Consider the following 17,942-nt stretch of genomic DNA (forward strand, 5'->3'; position numbering starts at 1 on the left):
ATTAATTAAATTAAATCACTTTTAAAGGTTGATTTTACGTATGTAACTTTTACATAGTAACTACTGAACTTACAAAGAAAAAGAGAAAAAACTATTTAGACAATATAATTTACTATAATTCATATAAAACGAAGTGTATCTTATATATGTATGCATATATATGTGTGTGTGTGTGCGTGTGTGTGTGTGTGTGTGTGTGTGTGTGTGTGTGTTTACATTGTCATTTAGCAGACGCTGTTAACCAAAGCAACTTACAAATGAGGACAATGGAAGCAATCAAAATCTACAAAAGAGCAATGATATATGCTAGAAAAAGTCTCAGTTAGCTTAACGCAGTGCATGTAGCAAGGTTTTTTTTTTACAAAATTGAATACTGTATTAAATAAAAAGAAAACAGATAGAATAGAAAAAGAATAGCTCAAGCTATTAGAGGCCTTCTTTGCTAGAATACAAACATAGGTAGATAGATAAATAGATAGAATACAAAAAGATTAGGGAAGCTGGTGATAGTTGTTTTTTTAAAAGAAAACAAGCAGTAAATGAATAGAGTGCAAGTCTAAAAGGGACCAGTTTTATTTTTTTTATTTTTTTAAAGTATAGAATTAGAATAGAGAGTGCTAGAGTTAGATGGTCAAATAAAGATGGAAGAGATGTGTATTTAGCCGATTCTTGAAGATGCTAAGGATTCAGCTGCTCAGATTGAGTTGGGCAGGTCATTCCACCAGGAGGGAACATTTCATTTAAAAGTCGGTGAAAGTGATTTTGTGCCTCTTTGGGATGGCATAATAAATGGACGTTCATTTGCAGAACGTAAGCTTCTAGAGGGCACATAACTCTGAAGTAATGAATTAAGGTAAAGGGGTGCAGAGCCAGTGGTGGTTTTGTAGGCAAACATTAATGCCTTGAATTTTATGCGAGCAGCTATTAGTAGCCAGTGCAGATTGATAAACGTGCGTGTGTGTGTGTGCATGTTTATGTGGTTTATGAGGACACAAATTTGTATAATGACATGGGTATGACAGAGGTATTACAATATGAAGGTGGTTTATGAGGACACTGCCTATGTCCCCGTAATTCAAAAGGCTTAAAAAAAAAAACATACTAAATGGGTTTTTTTTGAAAATCTAAAAATGCACAAAGTCTCCTGTGAGGGCTAAGTTTAGGTGTAGGGTTGGTGTAGGGCAATAGCACACACAGTTTTTTTCAGTATAAAAATCATTACGCCTATGGAGAGTCCCCATAAACCATCACACGCGCGCGCGTGTGTGTGCGTGCGCGTGTGACCACAAAACCGGTCTTAACAGGTTAAGTGTAAATTTTGCGAAATTTAGATTTATACATAATCTGAAAGCTGAATAAATAAGCTTTCCATTGTTGTACGGTTTTTTAGTATCGGACAATATTTGGCCGAGATGCAACTATTTGAAAATCTGGAATCTGAGGGTGCAAAAAAATCCAAATATTGAGAAAATTGCTTTTAAAGTTGTTCATATGAAGTTTTTAGCAATGCATATTACGAATCAAAAATGAAGTTTTGATATATTTACGGTAAGAAATGTACGTAAATATCTTCATGGAACATGATTTTTACTTAATATTCTAATAATTTTTGGCATAAAAGAAAAATCAATCATTTTGACCCATACAATGTATTTTTGGCTATTGCTACAAATATACCCCAACGACTTAAGACCGGTTTTGTGGTTCAGGGTAACATATATAGATATACACTGTATATTTACTGTATATATAATATATTTACATTACATTTAGTTATTTAGCAGACGCTTTTATCCAAAGCTATATCTCTCATATATATATATATATATATATATATATATAGCATCAATATCATAGTAGTGATACATTTAGAATTACTGTATGTACATTACTAATAACTCTTATTAGAATTATTAATAATTATTCATTAATTTCATGGTAAATCAGTCTGTAAGAGAAATGTTTCTTACAATTTTGTATCAGATTTTTGTCTTCGTACATTAGTTCATTTAAAAATATTGCTGTGGTGTGACAAGCTTCATGAATAATACATTTAATGGAACCAGCCAAATATTAAGGAGTACCTAAGGTTTTGGGTAGTGGTTTTCAAAGATCTTTTCTCTCTCGCTCTCTTTCAAAAACAATCTCAAAATGTATAGGAACACAAAAATTAATAATAATTAATGCGTACATTTATTTTTAAACAGCCACCATTTTTAGAAACAGTATTCATTAAGAATACTGTGACATTCTATATATGAAAACAATCTTCTGCAATTCCTCTTCTTTTGTAGTTTTAATTATTGGATATTGTCTCCACGAACACGGTCCCTTCTTTGTTTTCAACAGGATAGGTTATAAACACAATTGTTAACGTATTCCTTAAAACTCGGCATCTCTCTCAAAGAAATCAAAAGCTCTACAGGTTAAGCTAATGATCTTCAACAATCTCATCTATTTCTGAAGGAGCAAGTACATTAGACACAATGCAGCAACATGCGATTGAGAACCACCCCTTACTGGGATCATCAGCCATGTCAGTGAATCGCGAGAAACCCCGTTTGATTGGCTACTCCGAGTGTCAATCATTCCGCCGTGAAGTGTAAGCGCCATTCTAATTGGCCACAACAAGTGCACCTTTTTATCCAAAGATCCTATTGGTGGAAAATATAGGTTAGTGGTCCGACAGTCACACGAAGGAAAGAAAAGTAGGTCAGAGACCGATTCCGTTTATGTCACAGTTCCTCACGGACCGGACGCCAAATAACCGAAACAAACTGTGATGTTGAGCTATTCCTCCGGTAAGTGTGACGTTTTAACGTTTGAACATCAGGTCTAAGTGTCGCGTTCTGCTTATTGATGTATTATGTGGGTTTTTTCGTCCGCTCGCATATTGATTTCAGTAGGAGGGGCGTCCATGACATTTCTCGGGTTGAATACCTTACAACCGATCCAGCTGCCACCACATCAAAAACAGTCATGGTGTCAGTGATTTAGTTAGAAAGTTATAAATCATAGCAGAGCGTAGCACATCATCGATGTGAGGTTAATGGTCCGCGTCCCCTTTAAGATGGTTGAATAGAGGGACTGCAAGGGTACTTGAGCCTCCTGTGTGGGTTGGTCACTTCAAAAGGTACTTCCATTTGCATTATATCTGCTGTGTTCGCCTTAGAAATTGGGGCTGTGTCTCAAAGCCTTTATGAGCTGTCAATCTAGACAGCATGCTTGTGCCGACAGACAAGTGATGCTTTCTAGGCAGGCAGTTCACTATGGTTTGAGTCAGGGCTACAGTGGCGTCATTTTGCTTTCGATTGCAGTGATGTCCGTTTTGTTGCCACTATAAAGATAGCAGCTTCAGAGAACAGATAAAGGGCGTGAGGTTAGTCACCATTCAAATGGGCCTTTTTAAACAGTCTGCGACTGAGTACTGGCCAGAGACAGCTGACAATATGGATACAATGAAGTCCAAAAATCCATTTAAAAATCTGACATGTTAAACATATTTAAGGTGATACTCTATTACCAGGCAACGATACAAACGCAAGGAAATTTGTGACACTGACAAAGTGTCAGATGCAAAAGGTCAGATGTTCCTGTTTTCACTGAAGAACACAGTGTTCTTTGTATCATTCTCAGATCTTGCAGGATATTATGCTGAAATTCATGTTATTTTTCAGCTTAATTTTCACTTATTTTAAGATGACTTATTTTGAATTAATTTAGAAAAAAGCAAAAACCAAGTACTGTTATTGCAAAACACTGTATAGGGCAGAAGGGGTTAGATGTCACATTTTTACTTTATTTCTTAACACCGATTAATATTTGAAAGAGAAAATCTGTATAGGCATAAATCTTAAACTCTTGACTACAAAAACATTGAAACATTTCTACCATGTAAAAAGATACAATTCATTTAACATGTTGCCCACATGTGACAATATGCCCCAAAAGTGTGGCTTATTTTGGCACACTTCATTATTATTACAGTGTGATAAATATAAATTAAAGGGAAGTCTGGGCATCTCTGCTTAGACTGCTGCCCCCGCGACCCGGTCCCGGATAAGCGGAAGAAGATGGATGGATATTAAGTTATTTTAAAATATGTAAATTTTTAGAATTTATTTTTAATTTCTGTTTTTAAATTATATTTTTTATTTTATTTTTAATCATTATTATTAAATTTAGTATTTAGTATTTTTCAAATTAAATGTAATTGTTAATACAGTATTAATAAATACTAATTTGTTAAATGTAAATTAATAATAAAATAAAAAATAATACATATTAATTAACATTGAACACCAAATAGTACTAAATAATTGTAAAACATTTGAAATGCATGTCACAACTTGCTTCAGTTTTACATTTGTGAAAAATACTATACCCTACCTTAAAAGACAGTTTGTGACAAGTCCAACTAGTTATGTGTAAGTGCTGCGTCCATATTGTAAGACGGGTGTGTGGTGTTCAGTTGAAGTCACTGCATTCCTAAAGTACAGCATCAAACACTCATTGTTAGGGCGTTCATCAGCACTCATTTCCAGAATTAGTTGTTTTTCCTTAAACCACATCTGGACTTTCTTTCGTTCATCCAACACATCATGTTTCTCCTAAATTTGTCTGTAACAACTTGAATTGAGGCTCGTAATTAGGATGAGTAATACAGGTAGGCCTTTAAATGTGACATTATAATCATGTTGCCATGAAGGGATGTTTGATTTGCATGATTGGCTTTCACCATACTGAAATCGACTTGAATTCGAATAAACTGAGATGACCTACTTTTATCTTTTTCGCTTGTCGCTTCTTCCTTTTTTTTAAATTTTCTTTGGCAGTCTGTTAAGGCAAGCCCACGCACTCAAGAATAGATCGTTTGGAGATGGATGGAGTGATGGCAGTGCATGAGCTATGAGAATAAATCCACAGAGTTTAACACTTTTGTTTAACTATGTGAATTTGAAAAATGACATATGCGTCACACACAACTGCACTGTTGCTACAAACGGCTGATTGAAGGGTCTGCAAATGCACTTTTTACTTTGGCAGAAAATCCCATTTGAACACGGGGGACTCCGGTTTCATTTACGGCGAGAGAAAATGGGTCTTCCGGCCCTTTCTTTCTGCCAGTTGCATTTCTGTAATCTAAATGTGGCCTAGATTGCCAGCTTTCCAAGTGTTTCCTGGCAACCGGAGCAGGTCATTGATGAAGCTCCCTGTTTGTGGGAGTATGAGAGAGATTTTTTTTTTTTTTTTCATTTTGTTTGTAGATGATAAGGAAGCTGAAGTTACCCATTAACTTAAAGGAATAGTTCACCTAAAAAAGAAAGGCAGCGTATACTAAATGCAAATAGCATTTGTTTAGCGATAGATGCTAATTACATTAAGTGCAAATAGCAATGTATTCTATTTACACTGTTAAAATAGCAAGATTTTCTGCTATTTATACTACTTATTGCAAATAGTGGCAATTATCTGCACCTCTGTATTGTAGTACATTATAAAACAGTCCGCAATAATAACGTATTGTGTAAATTGTAAAATTATTAAATAGATGCCACCTTATAAGGACAATAAAGCCCTCCCTACACCTACACTAACCCTACCCGATACTTTTTCAGCTTTTTGATTATTTCCTTTATTTTTATTGAAAATACATTTTCTGATGTGATAAGATTTGAAAAGGGTGAAAAAAAAGTTCGGCAAAAGGCGGGATCGAATTCGGGTCGATCACATCAAAAAGCATGTGCCTTACCGTCTACACCACTGAAAATGATGCTGAATTAGTGTCCTTTTTTAGTGTTGACTAATTAAATCACACGTTAGTGGGCGGAGTTAGTGTAAATGGCTTTTGTCAACAAGACAGGCTATTTGCACTTAGTGTAAATAGACACTCCGAAAAAGAAAATACTGTCATCACTTACTTCAGTCTAAACCTGTATGACTTTATGTATGTGGAATATCTCAAGGTTTTTTTTCTCAATACCTCCTTGGCTACTGTTAAATTTGTTTGATCTTTTATGTACTACTATTCAAACTTCTTTCAACAGCAGTTTAATCAATGGAAATATTCCTGCTCGTTTTAGCCACATATTAAAAAACCTAATTTAGATTGTACAGTTGTAAGTAATTAATGACCTATATTAAAATTACCTTTTTATGAAATGATATAGAGAAGGTCATTTTATCACTACGGAGCCCCTTAGAGCTCATGGTGGTGGAAAGATTTCGGGGTGGGAGAAAAAAATATTTTTCAAATCTTTTGCGTTCTCTCGCAAAACTTTTGCGTTCCCTCGAGAAACTTCGCGTTCTCTCGCAAAGATGTTTGCGTTCCCTCGCAAAACTTTGTGTTCTCTCGCAAATATTTAGAGAACACAAAGTTTTGCGAGGGAACGCAAACATCTTCGCGAGAGAACGCAAAAGATTTGAAAAAAAAATTTCACCCACCCCGAAATCTTTCCACCACCATGAGCTCTAAGGGGCTCCGTATATCACAGCTTGTTCCATATTTAGTTGTTAATGCTCTAACAGATGTATTCCAGTCAGGTTTAGGTCCCTTCGTATTACAGAATCTGGCCTCCTTAACAATATTTTATTGGCAGTTTACTCTGGATATTTAAAGGATAGATCTTTTTCAGTTTGTATTGGTAATATGTGTTCTGCACTGACTAAATTAAACAGTGGTGTGCCGCAGGGTTCTATTCTTGGGCCTATTTTATGTTCTTTGTATATGTGCCCATTGGGCTAAATTTTTCATAAATACAATATTTTGTATCATCTGTATGCTGATGGTACCTAGCTACTAATACATATCCCAACTGATCCATCCTCCAGTTGATTGCCATCTTTGATGCACTTGTACATTGCTTAGGTGAGGCTAAAGCCAGGTTGACGAGTGATTTTCTTCATCTTAATACCAAAAAGACTGAGTGTGTTGTACTAAGGAAATTATAAGTAGGCTGTGTTTTAAGATCATCTTAAAAGTACCATAGAATGCATTGATACAATATTTTAAACTGTTCTCTGATATCTACATAGAAGGTAGGGCTGCACGATTTATCGCATGCGCATCTCATCAGTAAAGCCGGTTCTTTGATTAGCCCTTTTGATTTTCCGCCTAATAGAAGGTAGGTGGCTTAGGTAAGGGCAAATATTCTCCAGAAACGGTTTTACATGTGCATTTACAACCCTAGGATTTCTCCCTAGATTGAAATGGTCTGTTATTGGCTTATTTGGAAGGGTAATGAGTAATAATGTTGAGCTCTGCTCTGATTGGCTGTTTCATCGTGCGGCTCAATGCTGAGCTCTGCTCTGATTGGCTGTTTCACAGTGAGACTCATTTCAGTAGCTCACACTTATATATTTCAATACTTTCTCTCGCAGTTATATCTTCAGGTAATTATACTGTATATAAAATGCGGGCATCAGGGAACCACTATTAATACGCAGGGCACTGAAACTGCTTTCAAATGCACAAATCGCTTTTTACGTTTGCTTTCAAGTTTCGCGATCGCACAAACTCTGTTTATATACTATGGAGCTGCAGTACTTACCACATATTTTACAAGATCAGATGCTTGTCAGTGGTGCTCAGGATCTGTCAATCATTCGCCATCATCCTCAGTCATCTCTCCTTACTCTGTTTATGTGGTAAGTGAAATCTTATGTACTGCAGTGTAACAGGCTACTGCTAGCAAGGAGCTGACCATGTCCCTTTAGTGGCTCGTGTTATTTTATTAGAATGCGTTATTTGCTTTCCGTGCCTTCCTGAATACAGACACCAACCCATCCCTGTACTTCAGATCCCCTGTACAGCCTGGAACATAACATTATCTCTGTTGTCCTCGCTTGTTTCTTTACAATACCTGCAGAAATTCTGATGGTTCGGCTGGCCTAGAACATGGGCGTGTATATGCAAATGTTGGGGGCGTAACTATTAGGTCTTTTTTATTCACGAGATTTACATGAGGAGGAAACAATGGCGTTTGAGGCTCACTGTATGTCATTTCCATGTACAGAACTCTTATTATTCAACTATGCCAAGGTAAATACAGTTTTCCATTATATGGCACCTTTAAGAATTTGGATATTGCCAGTAGATACACAGGTCATTAGTGTTGTCAAGGCTGGGCTCTCCCAACTCAGAATTTTCTTCTTTAAAGACCTTGTAACAATTTAAACTTATCTTACTTTAAGTCCTATTGTTACCAAAGGATTCTTTTCTTGGGTAATTTTGTTTTAAACAGTTAAATAAAGCATGTGCCAAACATAAGTCTCTCAGGGATTCAATGCATGTGTTAATAAACATATAAACTTCAAACAAGCATCGTTCAATCCTACAGCACAAAGAACAGTATATTGGAATGTAAATAAGTAAATTGAGTCCAAAAAGGCAAACTCTATTGTGAGTCCATGAGTCCTATAAAGGCACAGATATCCAAATACCATCCATCAGAGTCCACAACAAAGAAGCAGTCCAAAAAAACAACAAGTCCAGCAAAAAAGAAGTGGTAAAAGGGACAAAAAAAACTTGATCAATCTCACCCACGTTATCTTCTCAGGGATTCCTGGACCCCACCACCTGCAATGCTCCAGGAAAAAGGGGAAAAATCCACAAATGATCCGAGACAGAGAAAACGTGCTTATTCACTGAAAAATCGGCCTCAACTCCCCAATTCAAGTAGTCCTCTGGTCAGTAGCCCAATGTATGATAAACCCATGGCACTGGCACTAGTGAGAGAAAGGCATTTCCCAGCACCTTTATTTGCCAGCCTCTCAAAACATGCCCCAGTCCAACCATGTGCCATTACCTAAAACAAAAATGGCCGCCAGTTCCTACTTCCTCAAATAGTGGCCTTTTTCAATAAGTCCCTCATATCCCAACTCAAAATAGTATACAAATATAAATAACATTACCATAACAAAAATATAAACAAACAATTATCACTGCATTATTAGCAATGTTTGAAATAATTAGAATATCTGAAATGAACACAGTTTCTCTGTTTTGTGGCCGTGTCACAACCTGGAAACTGTCATGCATTTGTATCATCATGCATTGATTACTGTAATTCTTTATATGTGACCCTGGACCACAAAACCAGTCGCTGGGGTATATTCGTATAAAAATACATTGTATGGATCAAAATGATCGATTTTATGCCAAAAATCATTAGGATATCAAGTAAAGATCATGTTCCATGAAGATATTTTGTAAATTTCTTACCATAAATATATCAACTTCATTTTGTCCAAATATTGTCCGATCCTAACAAACCATACATCAATGGAAATCTTATTTATTCAGCTTTCAGATGATGTAGAAATCTCAATTTTGAAAAAATGACTCTTAAGACTGGTTTTGTAGTCTAGGGTCACATATAGGCATTTCTCAGGATCAGTTATCTCGTCTTGCAGTGCCTAAGCTTCTGACTCGTACAAAGAAGAGGGACAATCACCACAGTTTTGGTCTCCCTTTACTGGTTGCCTGTAAAATTTAGAATTGAATTTAAGGTTCTGTTGTTGGAAAGCACATTGGTTGTATTGTACAATGAAAGTTAATGTGATCCAAAAAATGTTTGGTCCATTGGGTTAAAAAATAGCTCACGGACAAAGTGAAGACAGCTTTTTTTTTTTCTATTAATGAATACTGACTAGTCTTAACTTTAACCTCAACCGCAACGTCTATATGAAACTGAAATGTAGAGTTTGTTGTCAGTGGAAACCTATTTGTTTGTTAAAAATGCAGTTTTTGTCCACAGGATCTTGCCACAGGTGGAAGGACATGCACTGAACAGCTGCTTTACTGAATCTGTGTGGTGAGCATCTTTTATTCTCTATACACACATTGATATAATGCAGGATACTGTAGCCATTTTAAAGGGATCCCTGGGTATTAAGACTTGTATGGCTTAATATAACGTAAATGATGTCTCTTACTGAAATATGTAGTAGAAAACCCATCAAAGATTTGTTATTTTAAAAAATCACATAGTTTTATACATATTTTGAACTATGGTGGGCGCCATTATTCTGATGACATAAAATGGTTGCACTTGGTGAGCTACTAGCGCTACCTGTTGCTATTTTACCACAACACAACTTGGAATAGACAACTAAAATACAAAATAAAATGCAGCTACTGAAAGAGCTTACAGGTGGCGATGGATATAAGTATAGGTTTAAACCAAATGCTGTACCATTGTTTTTCCCCACAAGGAGTCTAAACGCCCCGGATATTGAGGGAAATCCGTGCTGAGGAACTCCTCTAGCGGCCGCGTGTCATGATTAGCGTCGGCATGTTTACATCTTAACAGATGGCATCTAGCGTTTCTTGTCTCAACCGTTTGTAAGCTCTTTCAGTAGCTGTGGTCTACTAAAAGACTCAAAGGCATCGGGGCTAAAGTGGAGAGAAAAAAGAAGCGTTTTTTATTAAGTTTTATTCGTCCGCAGGCATCTTCCCATGCTTTTCTCCTGGTATTATCGCTAGGTATTATCGCTAAGAGAAGCAGTCTTACATTGCTTCTCTTGTTGCCCTTTGACTGAAAATGACAACCAAAAGCCACACAATGTGGTATCGTATCAGTATTTTATTTTCTGAGTTGTTGTGGTAAAAAGCCAAAGACCATAGAAATAAGCTCCAGTAGCTCACCGAGTGCAACCATTTGACGTCATTGACGCAGAATGTACGGTGCACATAAAATAATGGCACCCCCCATAGTCCAAAAACGATGTTGTTGTTTTTTTTTTTAAATAACATACATTTTCATGGGTTTTCTATTACATATTTAAATAAGAGACATCCTTTACGTTATATTAAGCTATACATGTCTTAATACCCGGGGATCCCTTTAGAACTGTTCTTGAATTATTATTATTTTTTTGCCTGTGTTAAGATGATGTAATGGCAGACCAAAGAATGGACATCTCCTCCACGATGAATGAGTTCATGTCCCAGAGTTCTGCAGATCTCATCAGCAGTTCCATTGGCACCACGGGCATGGACTACAACCGCAAGAGGAAGGGCAGCACCACCGAATACCAGTGCGTGAACTCCTGATTGCATTTACGTTTATGCATTTAGCAGACGTGTTTATCCAAAGCGACTTACATTGCATTCAAGTTTTTACATTTTATCAGCTCTTGCTTTCCCTGGGAATCGAACCCATGACCCTGGCGTTGCTAGCGCCATGCTCTACTATTTGAGCTCCAGGATTGTATAGTATAATACTATTTATGGCTTATTGTGCCTTATGTTTTGCAAACTATGTTTGAGCAGTTCTGCATTTCATGAATCTAAGTAGTATCACATAAAATAGCTATGGGAAATAGTGATGGAGATGTTTTTTGATTATTTGAAAATTAGGCAGTTTAAAAAAATGACCAATTTATGAATTGTAATATAATAACAATTTTAATGTTGTCAGATAAAAAGTTTTCTTCACTCATTTTCTTAATGTTATGCAATTATTCATATTTTAAATAATTATTATTTATATTATTTATGTGTGTTTAATCATATTTATAATTATTAAATTTGTGTTTTGAAATATTTTTGATTTATAATGTATATATATTTTAATTTTTTATTTTTTTTACAGGATTGATGGCTTTTCGTTTGAGTGAGTGGAAATGTTTCCTAATATTTTTCACAAATTTTCCACACTAAGAATTTAAAAATAATTAAATTAGAAAAATGTTGTAAAAGTTAGTTTTATTGACTGCTGTGGTTTTTCTTTTGATTTTCACAGTGATAGTATGGACACAGATAAGGATAAGGCAATGGGAAGGTAAATGAATTTGAACTATATGGTGTTATATTTAAATACACAGTTTTAAGACATAAAGAGATCAATAAATGAATGATAAATCAATAATAAAAATTTTCTCCTAAATCCAGGGATGACCAGCATGGCCGGATAAAAAATGCCAGGTAAGGTGAAGATGAAACTGTTCTCTGCTTAATTAATGTTATATGAAAAGAGGTGTGTTGCTTGTATGTTTTCAGCTGATTATTTTACGTTATTTTATTTTATCGTTAGGGAGGCTCACAGTCAGATAGAGAAGAGACGAAGGGATAAAATGAACAGTTTTATAGACGAGTTGGCTTCGTTAGTCCCCACTTGCAATGCTATGTCTCGCAAGTTGGACAAACTCACTGTACTGCGCATGGCCGTCCAACACATGAAGACATTACGAGGTGAGAGCTTTCTACCACAGCACAGGCCAAAACGCATTTGACTGAGCTCATTATGAGTCTAAATCCAAACTTTTTCCACATTTAATTATGCTTGGCTTTTCTGTTTCTCTCGTTTTCTTGTAGGGGCCACCAACCCATACACAGAAGCAAACTATAAACCAGCTTTCTTGTCGGATGATGAATTAAAGCACTTGATTTTAAGGGTTTGTTTAAAATATCAACTCCAAGGCTTTTGAGAATTTATCTTGAGGAAAGCTTGTAGGATCTGTTTAAAAACTCTCCTTCTCCCTCTCTCCGCAGGCTGCCGATGGCTTCCTCTTTGTAGTTGGTTGCGATCGTGGAAAGATTCTCTTCGTCTCGGAGTCTGTTTATAAAATTCTCAATTACACTCAGGTATATTTTCTTGACAGTGATCTCCTTGCTCTGGAACGGCAAAGTATTTGACATTAATGCAAATTGTTTTGTTTTGAACCATCAGAATGATCTGATTGGCCAGAGTTTGTTTGACTACCTCCATCCAAAAGACATTGCCAAAGTTAAAGAGCAGCTGTCATCATCAGACACGGCTCCACGGGAACGACTCATCGATGCCAAAAGTAAAGTTTGTTTTTTATAAATGTTACCATTTTCCCCACATTTAAGCCCAAGGTACTTGAACTGATGTTCGGTTCTTTCTGAAGCTGGTCTACCAGTGAAGACTGACATCACTCCCGGCCCCTCCAGACTGTGTTCAGGGGCCCGGCGATCTTTCTTCTGTAGAATGAAATGCAACCGTACATCTGTCAAGATGGAGGACAAGGACTTCCCCTCAACCTGCTCTAAAAAGAAAGGTATCACTCACTTTGCATGGGATAAAAGACTCTGAAAATAGAGCAATAAACAAAGAAAAAAATAGATATTTAAAAAGTTAAATGTTTGTGTGTGTATATATATATATATATATATATATATATATATATATATATATATATATATATATATATATATATATATATATATATATATATATAAACAAAACATTTTTGGAAATATCTCTATAATTTGAAAATAACAAAAATTGTCAAATATTTGTGATTTAAAATATAATTTGTATAATAAAAATAACATGCGCATATATATATATATATATATATATATATATATAATTTATGAAATATGTATGTGTATAGAGAATATTTTATATATATATATATATATATATATATATACATATACATATACATAAAAAATATTTAATTTTAGAATTATTAAATTCTAAATAATTGAATTATTACATTTTTAAATATTATAATTTTTTATTAAATGATTAAACTTTTAAAATTAAAATGTAAAAATAATAAATATTTATTTAAAAAAAATATACACACTGGCAGAATATGTTTATTAATCAAATATATCTGCTGTTTGATGTTTTTCCATTATTTTGTGTTCACAAAGAGAGAATATTTGGAAAAATGCATATATTTTACACATTAAAAAAACATTTTATTTTTTTAAATAATGTATATTAGAATTATTAAATTCTAAATTATTACAATTATTATTCTTTTAAAATACAATTAAAAATAGTAGTTTTTTTAACAATTCTTTAGGATTATGAATTAGTCGATGTATAGAATATATTAGCAAAATATGTTTATTAATAAAATATTTCTGCTATTTGCTGTTTTTCCATTATTTTGTGTTCTCTAATGGCTTTTTTGCTTCAGAGGCTAATGGATAAATCTTCCCCTCTCTCTACAGCAGACCGCAAGAGTTTCTGTACCATCCATAGCACTGGCTACCTGAAAAGCTGGCCGCCCACCAAGATGGGTTTAGACGAGGATAATGAACCCGATAATGAGGGCTGCAACCTCAGCTGTCTAGTGGCCATCGGCCGCCTACACCCACATATCATCCCCCAGCCCATGAACGGCAACATCCGCGTTAAACCCACAGAATACGTCTCCCGCCACGCTATCGATGGCAAGTTTGTTTTCGTCGACCAGAGGTGAGAAGGTGCTTTTAGATTCATCTTACTTCATCTGCAAGAATCATCCATTTGTGAGAATCTTTTTATAGGGCACCAGCTAATATTTTATATGCAAACTTGTAAGGTTCAAAAGACCACTAATAATGTGTGTGGTGAGCAGATTTGATAACTCGCTAAAATGAGATGAGAATTGTCAGAAACCTCAAGGGTCTACAAGTATTGATTTCAGTTCATGTCAGTGAATTAGCTTCTCATGTAATCCATTAATTTATCACCGCAATTCATTGTCTCCATTTAGAGCGACAGCCATCTTGGCGTACTTGCCTCAGGAGCTTCTAGGAACGTCATTTTATGAGTATTTTCACCAGGATGACATCAGTCACCTCGCCGAGTGCCACAGACAAGGTTTCTGTTTTATTGGCTCGATCGCCTCATTCATACCTCATAAATTAATGTTTAAAAAGTCATTTACTGTTATAATGCCATTTGTAATGCTCTTTTGCTTTTTGACTTCAGTGCTACAGATGAGAGAAAAGATTCATACAAACTGTTACAAATTCAAGATAAAAGACGGTTCTTTCATCACTCTGAGGAGCCGCTGGTTCAGCTTCATGAACCCCTGGACCAAAGAGGTGGAATATATCGTCTCTACAAACACTGTGGTTTCGTAAGTGTCACATCACATTATGTTTGTGTAAATAAGAAGGTGCTCAACCGAAATGATTAAATCAACCCTCTTCCTTGGATCATGCTGAGGGAATGATCACAGGCCCTGTTGAATTCATGATCTAATTGCCTTTCATACACTACATAAAAACTCAAAACTGAGCACATTTACTTTCATGTTATTGCACACAAATAACTAGTGCATGTGATTCTAAAAATTAAGTAACGTCATTTAGTTCTGATAGCGTCGTTGAAAAAATTATTTAAAAAAAACATTGATTTTGTTTGTATTACATGTATAATGTAATAAATTAAATAATATAAATAGAATATAAAATAAAAAAAATGACAACATAAAATAATATATTAAACATGATGATTATATACACTGCCACTCAAACGTTTGGAATCAGTAAGATTTTTAATGTTTTTTTTTAAAGAACTTTTATAGATACTGCTCATCTAGGCTGTATCTATTTGATCAAATATACATAAACTCTTATTTTGTTAAATATTATTGCAATTTAAAATAAGTTTTCTATTTTAACATGCTTTAAAATGTAATTTATTTCTGTGATGCAGCGCTGAATTTTCAGCATCGTTACTCCAGTCTTCAGTCTCACATGATCCTTCAGATATCATTCTAATATCCTGATTTTTTATTTTAAAGAAATTAATACTTTTAATAATGATGATACAAATACTATTATTTAATAAAGTGTTATGTAATGGAATTATTTGTGTATATATGTATATGTGTGTGTGTATATTATTTTATTAAAGTAAACAATATTATAATAATCAGAAGAAATGGAGTAATATACAAATTTATTAAAAGTATTTAATAGTATTAGTATAGTAATATGTTAATTATTTTATATGTACTAGTAATATTATGTGTATATGATGTGTGTTAATAATGATGGTGTAAATAATATATTATTATTATTTATTAATAACAGTATTACATGAGTATTATATATGAAACATGTTTATTATTAATAACAAAAGAATAAGTTCAGATCCTGCCAGTTGTTAACTCTGAAATGTCCCATTTTGAATGTCAGTGGTGTTTTTATATGAATTAAATTCTGTTGATGTGTTGTTTCAGGGGTAGTATGCTGGAAGGAGCAGATCCTGGTTATTCGCAGTCAGCCTCGTCCCCTCAGAGCATGGACAGCGTTTTAACATCAGGAGACGGTGAGATCTGTTTCCAGCTGAGCAGTTTCTCTTACAGATCTCTCTCTTTTTTCTTTTAATATTTATTTGTGTATGTTTCTTACAGGTGGGGGAAAACGTCCTCTTCAGACGGTTCCTGGTATTCCAGGAGGGACTAGAGCCGGAGCTGGCAAGATTGGACGCATGATAGCTGAGGAAGTGATGGAGATTCAGAGGTACGTGCAGCATCCAGCACACATAGGTTGCACTGCAATATCATTCACAAAAATATTTGATTCTATAATGATGTCCCGCCCCCAGGATTCGAGGCTCCTCCCCTTCCAGCTGTGGCTCCAGTCCTTTAAATATCACTGCCACGCCCCCACCTGACACGTGCTCTCCAGGGGGAAAGAAGGTGAGAGCACCACCTCACAAAATCACTCTTTGACCACAATTTACATCTACAGTTAAAGGAATAGTTCACCCAAAAAAGAAAATTTGCTGAAAAAGTACTCACCCTCAGGCTGTCCCAAGATGTAGATGAGTCTGTTTCATCAGAACACATTTGGAGAAATTTAGCATTACGTCACTTGTTTACAAATGGATCCTCTGCCGTGAATGGGTGCCGTCAGAATGAGAGTCCAAACAGATGATAAAAACACCACAATAATTTACAAACCATCAATTAATGTCTTGTGAAGTGAAAAGCTGTTTGTAGAAAATCCATCATTTAAGGCTTTAAACTATTGGTTCTGGCCAAAATACCAATCAATAATGCCAAAATTAACAGAAATTTGCAGCAAATTTAAATTTTTGGTTGAACTATTCCTTTAAGGCAAGACTCCCAGGTGAATAAGCTTAAAAAAAACAGATATGATTGATAAGATGATTGATTAAAATAAGATTTTTTGTGTGTAATCGGAAATCTTTTATTTTTTTAATTTTCTATATACATGAGGAATTTGGATGTCTCTTTTTTTTATCACTCCATAAATCAGAAAATACTGTCAACAGTTTTCACGTTTTTAGAAATAAAATGTTATATAATAATATCAAATATGGCGGCAAACCCCTCTGTAAAAACCTTCAGAATCAAAGTGTAAAGTTATATGTAAAGACCATTTTCTCAAAATCTACAGACGCAACTAGATAAAGTGCAATAAAATAAGCATTTAAATGTATGTTTAGAATGGTGTTTTTTTTTTTTTTATCATTTAGATTCAAAATGGTGGAACTCCAGATCTGCCTTCAGCAGGAATTGTGCCTGGGCCCGATTCAATAGGATACCCATATTCAAATAACTCATTAATGAGTAAGTACACTGAATCAATCTCACTTAAGTGAATCGCATGTAATATTCTCAAGCGAATACTAAACGAATCTCCACCTGCAGGTGACAACTCCCATCTCAGTATTGACATCATGGAAGAGCCGGGATCCAGCAGCCCCAGTAATGACGAGGCAGCCATGGCCGTCATCATGAGCCTCTTAGAAGCTGATGCTGGCCTCGGCGGTCCTGTGGATTTCAGCGACCTTCCCTGGCCTTTGTGAAACCACAGCAGACTCCCACCAGGATGCTCATTGGGTCCAAGGATAAACCGGTCTAACTGCAGGTCACCGCAGAGGCTCCTGGACAGAAAGTGCGCCGCAGTGGTGTGCGGAGGCTAACGCACCACGGACGTTAGATACGGGACCTCCTACTCTAAACACACAGAATGGTTGAGCTGCATACTTCTTTCAACCGCCTCCTGTTGAACGGAGATCTGTGCATTTCCCACGATTCTCACATGACTCTTCCCGACCTGCCTGTTTCTCTGTAGATACCGGCCTGGATTATTCCTGTGGTACCCTTCAGCAAACATGGATATCTTTCTATACATAAAAAAAAAATATATATATATATATACACCATTTTGTTTGTGTTTTAATGTTTTTACACTACAAAAGTTG

General features: G+C 35.3%; 1 protein-coding gene across 1 annotated transcript; it reads left to right on the forward strand.

Annotated features, from left to right (window-relative positions):
• The first annotated feature begins 2,684 nt into the window (after nucleotides 1-2,684).
• Nucleotides 2,685-17,872, forward strand: LOC306868553 (basic helix-loop-helix ARNT-like protein 1). The gene is made up of 19 exons (XM_079414792.1): nucleotides 2,685-2,801; nucleotides 9,759-9,815; nucleotides 10,893-11,040; nucleotides 11,598-11,618; nucleotides 11,748-11,786; nucleotides 11,897-11,929; nucleotides 12,039-12,196; nucleotides 12,320-12,399; nucleotides 12,497-12,589; nucleotides 12,675-12,792; nucleotides 12,877-13,026; nucleotides 13,940-14,186; nucleotides 14,467-14,573; nucleotides 14,685-14,835; nucleotides 15,946-16,034; nucleotides 16,120-16,228; nucleotides 16,314-16,407; nucleotides 17,211-17,304; nucleotides 17,386-17,872. Exons 3-19 carry the CDS (start codon nucleotides 10,901-10,903, stop codon nucleotides 17,541-17,543), a joined length of 1,881 nt encoding a protein of 626 aa, XP_079270918.1. The 5' UTR covers nucleotides 2,685-2,801; nucleotides 9,759-9,815; nucleotides 10,893-10,900; the 3' UTR covers nucleotides 17,544-17,872.
• Nucleotides 17,873-17,942: the final 70 nt, after the last annotated feature.

The sequence above is a fragment of the Barbus barbus genome (assembly GCF_936440315.1).
Source record: "Barbus barbus genome assembly, chromosome: 50".
Classification (NCBI taxonomy): domain Eukaryota; kingdom Metazoa; phylum Chordata; class Actinopteri; order Cypriniformes; family Cyprinidae; genus Barbus; species Barbus barbus.

What these genes read in the sequence shown, in the direction of transcription:
- LOC306868553 (XM_079414792.1), top strand. Translation starts at nt 10,901, where the DNA reads ATGGCAGACCAAAGAATGGACATCTCCTCCACGATGAATGAGTTCATG. An exon ending in TAAAGCACTTGATTTTAAGG is followed by an intron (nt 12,400 to 12,496) that starts GTTTGTTTAAAA and finishes CTCTCTCCGCAG; the next exon opens with GCTGCCGATGGCTTCCTCTT. An exon ending in TTCAAATAACTCATTAATGA is followed by an intron (nt 17,305 to 17,385) that starts GTAAGTACACTG and finishes CTCCACCTGCAG; the next exon opens with GTGACAACTCCCATCTCAGT.